The sequence below is a fragment of the Aulonocara sp. 'chitande type north' Nkhata Bay genome, linkage group LG17 (genome assembly GCF_057382095.1).
Source record: "Aulonocara sp. 'chitande type north' Nkhata Bay isolate Kocher_YH1m ecotype deep benthic linkage group LG17, A_spYH_male_GT1.1, whole genome shotgun sequence".
NCBI classification, from domain to species: Eukaryota; Metazoa; Chordata; class Actinopteri; order Cichliformes; family Cichlidae; genus Aulonocara; species Aulonocara sp. 'chitande type north' Nkhata Bay.
Genome location: NC_141360.1, coordinates 31,711,701 through 31,725,180, shown reverse-complemented (window position 1 = coordinate 31,725,180; position 13,480 = coordinate 31,711,701). Strand labels below are relative to the sequence as shown.

Sequence of the window (13,480 nt, the reverse complement as noted above, 5' to 3'; positions counted from 1 at the left end):
TATATATATATATATAGGATATATATGTTTCAGCTTGCAGGGGTCTTTAACCTGTCGCTTGCCCAGTCAGTAGTACCAGCGTGCTTCAAGAACACCTCCACTGTGCCAGTGCCGAAACAATCAACGTGCCTGAACGACTATTGCCCTGTAGCACTCACACCCATAGTTATGAAGTCCCTTGAGCGACTGGTCCTGGCACACCTCAAGACATGCTTTCCCCATACACTGGATCCTCACCAATTTGCCTATCGAAGCAATAGGAGTACAGAGGATGCTGTATCCACAGCACTACACTGTGCACTCTCACACCTGGACAACAAGAATACTTGTGCAAGAATCCTGTTTGTTGACTTCAGCTCAGCATTCAGTACAGTTATTCCCTCCAAGCTGATCACTAAACTTGTGGAAATTGGAATCAGCAACTCTATGTATAATTGGATCATGGACTTTCTGACCAACAGAACCCAGCATGTTAGGTCATGCCATGACTGCTCTACCAACATCACACTCAACACTGGCACTCCACAGCGCTGTGTGCTGAGCCTGTTCCTCTACTGCCTTTTCACCCATGACTGCAGACCTAGGTATGGATCCAACTCCATCATCAAGATTGTGGATGACACGACAGTGATTGGTCTCATCAGTGACAACGATGACTTTAACTACAGGGAAGAGGTAAAGGACCTAGCTGTATGGTGTGCTGACAATAACCTGCTCCTGAATACCAGAAAAACCAAGGAGCTCATTGTGAACTTCAGGAAGGAGAAGAGAGACACCCATGTCCTCATCTACATAAATGGCACAGCTGTTGAATGGGTTTTCAGCTTCAAGTTCCTGGGGACATCTCCATCTCCAGCCTGGTCAAGAAGGCCCATCAGCGCCTCTTTTTCGTGAGGACACTGAAGAAGAATCACCTGTCTGCTGACTTACTGGGTAACTTCTACTGCTGTGCAATAGATAGCATCCTGACCAACTGCGTCACAGTCTGGTATGGGAATTGCTCTGTTGCTGACCACAAGGCACTGCAGCAGGTGGTGAAAACCCCCCAACGCATCACAGGGACTCCACGTCCTGCCATTGAGGATGTCCACAAGCAGAGGTGTCTATGCTGGACATGCATCATTCCCAGGGACTATATCTTCCCAATAAACTCTTCTAGTTCCTCCCCTCCAGAAGGCTCTATAATAAGCAGGTTTAATACCAGCTTCTTCCCCACAGCTGTCACCCTACTAAACTCAGTCCCCTGCTGAACCTTTCCATTCACAGTCACTTAACCATCTACACTCCCCCTCATCCCTCCCAATGACCATGAACATTCACTGTATGCTCACATTACAGTACGTACTTACACTGTTCACTGTTCACTGTTCAAGAGTGCTACTCTTCCACTACTGTAGCTATATTCATAGCACTCTGTAGATTACCACACATCGGTACCTCTGTATATTTGTTCATAGTACATCTGTATATCTGCCCCTCTGTATAGCAATATAGAACATCTGTATACAGTTCCCTCTCCGTAAATCGCTACCTTATCGTGGTGGAGGGGTTTGTGTGTCCCAGGGATCCCAGGGGCTATGTTGTCCGGGGGCTTTTGCCCCCTGGTAGGGTCTCCCATGGCAAATTGGTCCTGGGTGAGGGACCACAAAAAGAGCGATTCAGAAGACCGTTATGTGGACTGATCCCCGGCTACCAAGACTGGCATTTGGGACATGGAATATCACCTCTCTGGTGGGGAAGGAGCCTGAGTTAGTGCGTGAGGTTGAGAGGTACTGGCTAGATATAGTCCGGCTCACCTATACGCATGACTTGGGCTCTGTAACCAGTCTTTTGGAGAGGTGCTGGACTCTGTCTCAGTCTGGAGTTGCCCCTGGTGAGAGGCGGTGGGCTGGGGTGGGTATTCTAATATCCCCTCGGCTTGCTGCCTGTATGTTGGGGTTCTTCCCGGTGGATGACAGGGTTTGTTCCCTGCGCCTTAGGGTCGGGGAACGGGTCCTGACTGTCATCTGCGCTTATGCGCCGAGTGGCAGTTCAGAGTACCCAGCCTTCTTAGAGTTCCTGGGTGGGGTGCTGGAAGGTGCTCCACCTGGAGACTCTGTTGTCCTACTGGGAGACCTCAGTGCTCACGTGGGTAACGACAGCGAGACCTGGAGGGGTGTGATTGGCAGGAACGGCCTCCCTGATCTGAACCCGAGCGGTGTTTTGTTATTGGACTTCTGTGCAAATCACAGTTTGGCCATAACAAACACTCTATTGTTCGAACATAAGAGTGTCCATAAGTGCACATGGCACCAGGACGCTCTAGGCCACAGGTCGATGATCGATTTTGTAATTGTATCACCAGACCTGCGACCATAAGTTCTGGACACTCGGGTAAAGAGAGGGGCTGAGCTATCAACTGATCACCACCTGGTGGTGAGCTGGATCAGGTGGCAGGGGAGGCGCTGGACAGACCCGGTGCATCTAAATGCATAGTGAGGGTGTGCTGGGAACGCCTAGCAGAGGCCCCAGTCCGTGAGATCTTCAACGCACACCTCCGGCAGAGCTTCAACAGCATTCCGAGGGAGACTGGGGACATTGAGTCTGAACAGACCATGTTCACCATCTCCATTGCTGAAGCTGCTGCATTGAGCTGCGGCCACAAGGTGGTTGGTGCCTGTCGTGGTGGTAATCCCCGAACCAAATGGTGGACAGCAGAGGTGAAGGGAGCCACCAGGCTGAAGAAGGAGTCCTATTGGGCTTGGTTAGCCTGTGGCACTTCGGAGGCAGCTGACAGGTACCGACAGGCCAAGCGGAACGCGGCTCAGGCAGTGACTGAAGCAAAAACTCGGGTGTGGGAGGAGTTCGGAGAGGCCATGGAAAAAGACTTTTGGACTGCCTCGAAGAGATTCTGGCAAACTGTCAGGGGAAAGCTTTGCTCTACCTGCACTGTGTATAGTGCTGGCGGAGCGCTGCTGACTTCAACTGAGAAAATTGTCGGGCGGTGGAAGGAATACTTCGAGGACCTCCTTAATCCCACTGACATGTCTTCCAAGGAGGAAGCAGAGTCTGGGGATGAGGGGGATGACTTGCCAATTTCCGGGGACGAGGTCACTGAGGCAGTTAAACAACTCCTTGGTGGCAGAGCCCCTGGTGTGGATGAGGTCCGCCCCGAGTTCCTGAAGGGTCTGGACGTTGTAGGGCTGTCCTGGTTGACACGCCTCTACAATGTTACATGGAGATCAGGGGCAGTACCCCTGGACTGGCAAACCGGGGTGGTGGTCCCCATTTTAAGAAGGGGGACCGGAGGGTGTGTTCCAACTATAGGGGGATCACACTCCTCAGCCTCCCTTGGAAACTCTATGCCAGGGTGCTGGAAAGGAGAGTTCGTCCGCTAGTCGAAGCTCAGATTCAGGAGGAACAATGCGGTTTTCGTTCTGGTGGCGAAACACTTGACCAGCTCTTTATCCTCTCAAGGATACTTGAGGGAGCTTGGGAGTTTGCCCAACCAGTCTACATGTGTTTTGTAGACCTGGAGAAGGCATTCGACCGCGTCTCTCGGGGTGTCCTGTGGGAGGTGCTACAGGAGTATGGGGTGTCTGGCCCATTGCTACGGGCCATTCAATCCCTATACAACCGTTGCAAGAGCTTGGTTCGCATTGCCGGCAATAAGTCAGACTCATTCCCGGTGGGTGATGGGCTCCGCCAGGGATGCCCTTTGTCACCGGTTCTGTTCATAATTTTTATGGACAGGTTTTCTAGGCGCAGCCAAGTGGCGGAGGGCTTTCACTTCGGTGGCCTCAGAATCTCATCTCTGCTTTTCACGGATGATGTGGTATAAACATCTGTATACTTAACTTACTTGTACATAATCTGTACATAACTACTCCCACCTTTTACACTGCCCTTATCTGTATATAATCTGCTCTTCTTGCACTTACTGCTCTTTGCACTTCTGATTAGATGCAAACTGTATTTCATTACCCTGTATTTTTAAATGTGTACTGACAATAATCTTGAATCCTAATCCTAATCTGAATATAGGTATATGTTTTCCCATACTTTTCCCTCTTTTTCCTCTCACCTTTCATTGTTCTCTCTGGGTCCATTCCCCTCTCAGTTTTCTTGTCTCAATTTATCTTTTTGTCACTTCTTCTCCTATCATTTTTTAATCTTCTCACCTTCCTTTCTCTCATCTCTGTCTCTTTATCACTTGCTCAGTCTGGTCTATTGTGTGCCCTTTTTGTCTCCACCCTGATCTTACCTCCTTTTCTCGCTCATTTATATCCTTATTAGGTGCTTCCTCTCCTCCTCCATGTAAAATGTCTTCTCTTTATTCTTTGCCTGCTCTATCCCTCTGTCTCTGTCTTTTTTTATTTACACACACTCATCACTCTTTCCTCCTCTTTTCCCAAGTCTGCCTCTGCATCAGTAGGAATAGGTTTATTTATATACAGCATGTCACTTATGCCACAGAGATATTCTAATCCATTGCTGAGCCCTCAGACGGTATAACCACAGTCTTTTTGTAGTCACTGTGCACTGATTTTGGATCAGCCTCTGACACAGGAAATCCATGGCCTTCATGAAAGAAGAAGAAATTAAATCTGCCACTAAATGAGCATGAAAGCTGAGCACAAGATGCACAGAGACGCTGATAGACAACTGACTGTGTTCTGTCCAGATAAACACTGACACTCAGTGGTTATACGTAGAATTGCAATATTTTTAGATACTTAAAGTCATGCAAATATTAAATATATTTTGAATTTAGGATTTATTTTAGTTAATGTGTAATTTGCAACATTATTAGGTGCAAACATTTGTGCAATTTGAAACACAGAAGTGATGATAGTCATCATATATCCAATCAACTGAAAAAAAACAAGTTCAAACTATTTGTCTTCACATTTCTGTGCTTGTCTTTTTATTTTGGCACATGTGTGCAAGCTGTGCTTTTCATTGTGCTTACATTACCTTTCTCATTCTTCACAATGCATAAGCATGTAATGTGCATTACAAGGAGTGAATACACCTTTAAGCGTATGTGCTCGAGTTCCTTGACCAAGCAGCTTCTAAATATTTGATTTTGCTATGTGAATGTTACTCTCGACAAGAAACCCTCCATTGCAGTAAGTAACAAAGGTAGAGAGGAAGTTAGGGCAAAGGGGTATGAGAAAAAAATGACATGATAGGGAAAAGAAAAAGGAAACACAGAGAGGAGAAATGTGATGTGGAGGCAGACAGATCTGACAGCTTAGGAAAGCAGAGGCTAAGAAAAGAGAGATGTATGTGAGGATTTAAAGAGGAGCATCAAAGGGTGAAACACACTGAGTCATGTGCTTGTGAGAGACTTGGTGTGTGTATGTGTTCCTTACACACACATACCAATAAGTTTATAAAACCATCCCCTCTGAGTTTGCTGCAGCTTGGAGAGAAGTTGATGGACTTGGCATCTAGTGATGAACTTTAACTTTTGTGCCCACGAAATGGTGATTATTATATTTACTCAGAAAACACTCCTTGCTAGTACTGGGTTGGATTTGTTAGCAGCACATCCTCAATGTAACTCTCCTGTTTCACCACATCCCAAAGCTGCACTATTAGATTGAAATACATTGGCTCACAAAAGTATTCGGCCCCCTTGAACTTTTCCACATTTTGTCACATTACAGCCACAAACATGAATCAATTTTATTGGAATTCCACGTGAAAGACCAATACAAAGTGGTGTACGAACGAAAATGGAACGAAAATCATACATGTTTCCAAACATTTTTTACAAATAAATAACTGAAAAGTGGGGTGTGCGTGGCTGTAATGTGACAAAATGTGGAAAAGTTTGCAAGCCACTGTATGGTGACTGTGGAGGTCATCTGAATACAGTGAATGGACTGCTTTGTTCCAAAAACCAGTTTGAAATGGTTTGAGCTTTGTAACATATAGCATTATCCTACTGGAAATAGATCAGAAGATGGGTGCAATGTGGTCAAAGGGGTGGGCATGGTCAGCATGAACACTCAGGTAGGCTGTGGTGTTTAAAGAATGCTCATTTGGTATTAAGGGGCCCAAAGTGTACCAAGAAAATATCTCCCACACCATTATATCACCAGCATCCATTGATACAAAGCCATTGATACACTGAACCACTGATCCATGCTTTCATGTTGTATATGCCAAATTCTGACCACACCATTAAAACGTCACAGCAGAAATGGAGGCAGGCTAAGCAACCCAAATCTTCTACTGATCAAGTTTCAGGTTCCTGTTCTTGGCTGAAAGGAATGGCACCCAGTGTGGTCTTCTGCTGCTGTAGCCCATCAGTTTGAAGGCTTGACATGTTGTTCATTCCGAGGTGCTCATCTGCATACCTTGGTTGTCACACCTGATTATTTGAGTTGCTGTCGCTTTCCTATCATCTCAAAGAAGTCTGGTCATTCTCTTCTGACCTCTGACATCAACATGATATTTTTACCTAGAAGACTGCTGCTCCTTGGATATTCTCTTTTTTTTCATACGTCACTTAAAAATCAACTTTCTGATAGCCAGTTGGAACTTTGTCTTGACCATGTCTTCTTGAATATAACCACTGAGTTACAGCCATGTGATTGGATAATTAAATTAATTGTTTTAAGAGCACTTGAACAGCAGTTGAACCTGAAAAAGCTGGTGAATGTATAATTCAAAAAATGTTGTTGTTATAACCATATTTTTTGGAATATATCTCATTTATACTGTACACACATCAAATACTGTTTTTAGACATCATAATTATTTCACATCCATCTTTCCTTTGTAGCTTGTGGTTTAATGAAACCCCATAATAGATTCAGTAAGCCAAATTGTAGGTCTAAGTTCAGCCTTTTGCAACAGTGTGGATTCTAAACCAGCAGCAAGAGTAAGAATGTAGCAAAGGAAAGAAAACCTGTAAAAAATGACAATTGGCAAGGCTAAGAGAAAGACTGAAACATGTATTTTAAACTCTTTCTCATATCTCCCTTATCTCCTGTTTTCCACTTCCAAATTTAACAAGATTTTCACACCTGAGATTATTTCTAGGAAAGCTGTGGAACACAGATAAGCGCGTGTTTGTGTCAGTGTGTTTAACTGTGCTTCTGTCTATCTGTCATCGTAATGAGACACCAAATGCTGACAGCCACGCACGCAAACTTGTTCAGAGATTCTTCGCTCGGATAATTATGACTGATGAGTGTCTCAGTCACAGATGTACTTACCAGGGCAAACACACACAAACACACAAACACTAACCTGCACATCAGTGAATCAGTGAAACAAAGCCAAAGACTCTGAACGTACAAAATGAGACGCACTCACACACTCAATTACAGCTCCCTTTTTTTTTCAAATGCAATAATGTGACACACTCATCAGTGTCACAAGGGGCCAGAACTTAAGCTAAACAAAGCAAAGTCTTGCTGATAATTCACACCACAGGCAATTAACATCCACTCAACAAGTTCGAATGTCATCAACAAATCCACCAATACATTTTGCAGCAAGCTGATTTTACTTGGTGAAAATGTAAGAAAATTCAGACACAGACGAGGGAGAAAAGAACAACAGCGAGAGAGCAAACTGGAGAACAATATGCTTTAAATATGCAGGGGTTGAGTGTTTTACAAGAGAAATGGAAAATTTAGAGGCAGAGAAAACACTGAAAGAGCAATGAGAGGTAAGAGGAGATTAAAAAGAAATGAGAAAGAGGGAGGCAGCGGTGGGATGAAGCATGTGTGCAAGAGACAGATAGGGTGTGTATTAAAACAGAAGTTGTCATCCTACCTCCAGCAAGTGCAGTTTTCTTGCCCACCGTCACAGTGACAGCAGTGGCAGCAATCATGATCCTCCCTGCTGGTAGAACAACACACACAATTAGCAGGTATTTACAGTACCTTATAAATCCAAGTATGTGTGCATGCACGGATGCCTTCCAGATATACAGACATGCAGGATTACTGTATGTGCATGCGGAAAATGTTCTTAGAAATATTTATATCCTCGTACACTTAGTGATTGTGGCAGTTGAAATTTAAGCATGTCAAAAATGTGTGTTTTTTTTAAATAAAACATATATATGTGACAGGCTGACTTGGACTGGAGAGGTAGTTTGGATTAATGTAATAAATTTGCACATGCTTCTTCCGTGCATCTACTCTGAGCCTTCGTGGCAGCTGACGCCAACTGTCATCAAACCACACATACCAGCCAGATTAACATTTTAAACCATTATGTAACACAGATTATGAGAGCTAATCGAGTAATACATTTATAACAGAAGGATGTTGTCAGTGTGTTATATTAGTCCATGTGCACCATGTTTATATTTCTGTTATTCGGTCACTAAGACGAAAAAGACACAATGACAGCATGGGAAAAAAATGATGCCCAAAAAACTATGTAACTAAGATGGCTTTACGAGAAGGCTTTCTAAGAAAGGAGAGGAGGTTTCCATACTTTAATTGCATGCTCATGCAATGAGAGAGAGAGAGAGAGAGTGAAAGAGAAAGAAGGGAAAAAAGAACGACAGACCAAGAAAAAGGCAGAAGAGAAACAAATCGAAAACAGGGACAACAGGATTTATCTGCTAAAAATCAAATGAAAAAGAGGAGGCATGCCAAGTAAAAGAAACAGTTTTCCTCTACCCTCCTCCTCCTCCTCATTCTCCGCCTCCCTTGGATTATTCCCTCCCTCCTCCGCTTGGGTTTCCACCTCTTCTGCACTCAAGGTGGCGCTATAGTCAGCCTCATAGTCCCTGAATACATCTAAGAACAACACACTACATTTATCAAACTCCTAATACGTATTGGGAACTAGTTTATATTTAAAAGTGCATCTCACAAGCGTGGAAATACACCACAAAATGATTATCACCAGTCAACATAAAGCCCCTAAAATTCCTTTATAACTCTAAAAAACTATGCATGTAAGTCGAAGGAAATAGATGCAGAAAATACACAACCACTGTGTTCTGACATTAGGAGCAGCAGTGTTTCCAGCTGCACACTGTGCACTGTGTAGTGGAGATTAAATTTACATTCCTGCCCTCTGACGCAGGCTAAATCGCTTTAATGCCAACATATTTTTCAAAGCTCTTTAAAAATACATTTATTCCAGTGGAGCAAAACAAGAGAATTTAATCCAGAGGCAGGGAAAAGCCAGGTTCAAACTTGCATGCTTTTTTTTCTGACTTTTCCTTTCTCAACTACAAAAAAAATGAGGTTAGTATGATGTGATGGCAAAGATGACACGGCTGTTAATTTTCACACTCTGATGCTGAAAACTGTTCATCAAGACATATCTTAGGATATACATCAAGCTGGATGAAATACTTTACACTTTGCCTCAATAAAAATCACATTTCCCGATCTCTCCTAACCAGTCAAAGAACTTTGTTGATGCAAATAAGAATAATAAGAATAAGAAAAACTTTATTTAGGGAAATTCACATGTCTGACGGGGCTCATCTACTATTTGTATGACACTTGAAAAGGCATACGGGCAGTGGGTGCGAATGTTCTCCTGTATCTCTTCACTTTACAACAAAAAGAGAAGAGTCTTCCAGTACTGCTGTTTCCTTGAAGATGTTATAAAGTGGGTGTTCAGAGTAGATGTTTCATGATGTTTCAGGATTTATGCAAACTGCATTAATATACATAGAGGGAAACAGAAAAGAGCAGCTGTACCCCCCTGACGGTACAAAAACTAGCCTTACATGGGGGATTCTTTACTCAATTTGCTGAACATTGCAAAAAGAAAAAAGAAAAAACACCATCATAAATAGTATTTCGTAGGATTTGTTTGTTTGTTTTATTTTGTGGGTGTGTGTATACTAAGTAAAGGTATGTCCTCCTACCTCTAGTGTCTTGTCTGGGCATGTAATATAGAAACTTTCCAGCTGGGTACTCAGCTGCTCTGCGGTACCACACTGGGAAATGGTCCAGGGTGAACATATTTTCCTTGTCTGTGGAGGTCAGGAAAGACCTGGGGAGAGACAAAATATGCTAAAAGAACAACCCATTGCTTAATTAACAAGAAGAGTCTTTGACACATGGAAAAAAGCAACTGGATAAAGTGGGAAACTAAAATTGGAAAACAAAAAAATAGTGATATTAAATTGCCTTAACAAGACAGCCATTGCTTTTCAAGAGATATATCTAAAGAAAGGATTTACTAATGTTGAGAATAACAGATTAATGAATATACATTAGAGTTAAAGAGACTATAGTTTGGGATTGCTTGTAATATTGCAATATTGCGATTAATAGGTGTAATAATACAAATAGAGGGGATTCCCGGAATTGGAACAAAGAACAGGGGTGCAGGGCAGGAGAACAGCCAATCCCAAACCCAGGACAGGAAGCCAGAGGGACAAGCCTGGGGGAGGGCAACCCCAGGGTGAACAATAGAGAGAGTAGTGAGAGTAGTGGAAGACTTATTTGTATCTTCATCTTTGCTTAAATTGATGATTGTAGCTGTGTCTGTCATATCTCAAAACCCTGATGTCTAAATGCAAATACAGCCTAAACAGAAGTCAAATGTTTTGGATATATGCTAATTGTGTTTCTACACAGAAAATTCTCCCAAAAGATGCCACCTGGGTGTCAGGGATTAAGTTCAGTTTACCTTTAATTAACCAAGACGGGGGCATAAAGTCATCATCAGGTCTTCAATTACCATCAGTCTAAGGTAAACCTTTTATAGAGGTTTTTTGACACCAGTTTCTATTTGGTTTTGGATATAATAGCATGACAACATAGATGCAGTTGGACTTTTCTTACTCACTTGCCAATTCTTTTCTCGATACCGGCATACCTCAGAAACCTTATGAGGCCTGAACGGGTCCCTAAGAATGCTGTTTCAATTCCCTCATCCATACTGAGAGAGCAAGAGGGAGAAACAAACAAACGCACATACACACATAAAGAGGAAAAATATATGTTAGTATAGATAAGAATCACCAACTGTGTAAAAAGTTGGTGGCATGAACTGAAGGAACATTTGTGTTCATTTTCACCTGGATACGTTGAGCATAAGGGCGTTCCAGTAAGCTTCCATGGGAGCCGTGACCACAGCATCAAACAGCGTTTGTTGCAGCAGCTGCATATCACCTGTTCAGAGAAAGTATAACGGTGTGCTTTTATACTGCTATGGTCCCTGAGTTCTGGACCCTGGGCTTTGCGTTTTGCGAGTTAACGTTTCTTTTGGATTTTGAGAATGACCCTACAGTATGTTTGAATGCTGTTTCTTTTGTAACATTGCTTGTGTTACTTGTTCTTTGCTACCTCCCTTGTGGGGGTAACAAAGTATTCCCTGTTTAGATGTCTTCCTGATTCATTTTGGTTACAGTTTTCTATCTTGTGCTGAGTTTATTTCCAGTTTCGAGTCACGTCGTGACTCATTACTGTCTATTCCCTGTTCTAATGTCCAGCATATTAGTATCTCCCTGTGATTCAGTATTCTCTGGCATATTTGATGCTGAGTTGTACAAAACTCACCATTAAGTGCTTACTCCTGCACATCGCACAAAGTCACAAGTGACATATACTTATTGGTATATAAACTTAGCAGAAAAATGTATTAAATTTTTGCTGATTATTTCTTTGTTGTAACAGTGTTTCTTGGCAATAAATCAGACCAAGACATAATAAATCCTGGACCCATGAAAAACATAATCATCATAATAACTTACTGTATGTGCAGTTTATTGGATCGGATGACTGAATTCAAGAAGAAGCAAAATTAAACAATTTATTTATTTAATAAATATAAATGGCACCATTTAGGGGGAAATAAACAGCAGCATAAGATTTATTACCGAGAAGCAGCTACAAAAAAATATCCAACTAAACACACATTTTTATACTTCTGACATTGATGCATTCATGCGATGCTTGACATTAAGTCACGACTTACACTCCAGATCTGGCTCTTTGCCTGTGAGGTATTGTTCCACAGCTTGAAGCTGACTCAGCTTGCGGTGTGCTGGGTCAATGTCTGTCTCACAGTAGGTCCTACAAACGCACACATATGTCAATTAAGCACGGTGAGGACTTTCAAATATAGTCAAAGTTACTAAATAAAAACGAAAGAAAGAAAAAATAACCAACAGTTTATGCAACTGTTTCTTGTCTTAAAATATATATATTCTCCTTTGTTTATGGGCACCTTGTAGTATGCAACATGCTATTACTCCCAGAGGGTGGTGGTAATGCACCTTAGAAGCTATTTGCCAGCCACCATTAAACAACAAAACCTATTTTTTTTCAATGTGACTATTTCAATCTAATATAAGATGATAAGATGTCTATAAAGAAAATAAAGAATATAACAGCAATAATACTGCTAAGAGTGAGGCAGAGATTAATGCTGCTGAAAATTGTGAACTCAGAGTCGTCATAAGCATGCAGAGCTGTAAAATAAATATATTATCTCAATCTAACATATTTATTAACATTATTAGTTTGCACTCACTGTGCAGCTGCTGCAGATCAGAGATATGAAATTTTTGATACGTTTAAACACAAGGTTACTCAGTGCATTCAGATTTAACTCTCTCCCATTTCCTAATCCAGGATCCACGGAAATCACATTAGTCTGCTACCATCAATCTTCTAATTTGGGTTCAAGCAGCTGCAATTCCAGCAGTGTAAAAGGGACTTAGCAGCAGATTAGGATCAACATTTATACACAAAACATTTATTTTCTGCATCAATGTTTTATGCTGAATGTAAGAAAATTCCAGTGACAATGCCACACATACAGTTTGCACTGCTGTAACTTTACAGTTTCATTTGATGTAGTTTATGAGCTCTGACCGAATAAGCTCTATTTATAAAAAAATAATAGTACATCAGATAATCTAGACAGCACTTTACTATAAAAGCTGTCTAATGAAAATGTGGCGTTACCAACCGATTTCAAAACCGAAACCTTCTCCAGACCAGGTTATGTGTTCATCTTAAGTTAGGGTAAAAAGGAAGCACCTTAATTACACTGAAAACTCTGACTTTATGTGCAACATAGACGGTGTTCGGGTTTGTCAGAAGTCACCGTCAAATTAACCTATGGGTAGGACAACTTCCCAAAGTAGGACGGTTTGTCAGAACACCGGATAAACCACCCTGTAGAAAAATGGGAAACACAACCTATCTCACAACCTGTTACACTGCAAGTTAAACTCACCAGTCGTTGGCTATGGTCAGATCAGGAGCCAATAAGTCGTGAAGACCTGCGTAAGAAGAGAAGTCAAGACATAAGCCAGGGTGTATGAAACCCAGACACAAACGCAGATGTACAGAGATTGGACACTTACCCTCCTCAACAGAGACATTTCCTATGAAGATATACTGTCCATATCCTTGACTCAACACTATACCCAGACTGTCAACACAGAGAAGGCCAAGACCGTTACAGTATGTGGGAAACTTTAAGAAGGCAATATAGAAAATGTAAGAAGGAGACTTGTTTTGTTTATATGTTTTGT

The 13,480-nt window shown here is 42.1% G+C and overlaps 1 protein-coding gene across 4 annotated transcripts in view; it reads right to left on the bottom strand.

The window, feature by feature from the left end:
- The window catches only part of cacna2d4a (calcium channel, voltage-dependent, alpha 2/delta subunit 4a), a 99,681-nt gene that overhangs the window by 67,330 nt on the left and 18,871 nt on the right, over nt 1–13,480 (bottom strand). For 2 of the 4 annotated variants that reach the window (XM_086270051.1, XM_086270054.1), the window contains 7 exons: nt 13,310–13,377; nt 13,180–13,225; nt 11,911–12,008; nt 11,012–11,105; nt 10,780–10,872; nt 9,851–9,978; nt 7,780–7,845 (listed from right to left, as the gene is read on the bottom strand). In XM_086270051.1, coding sequence (XP_086126177.1) covers nt 7,780–7,845; nt 9,851–9,978; nt 10,780–10,872; nt 11,012–11,105; nt 11,911–12,008; nt 13,180–13,225; nt 13,310–13,377 — 593 coding nt within the window. Of the gene's footprint in view, nt 1–7,779; nt 7,849–9,850; nt 9,979–10,779; nt 10,873–11,011; nt 11,106–11,910; nt 12,009–13,179; nt 13,226–13,309; nt 13,378–13,480 lie in introns of all 4 variants that reach the window. The other 2 variants (XM_086270050.1, XM_086270053.1) reach the window with 1 other exon arrangement.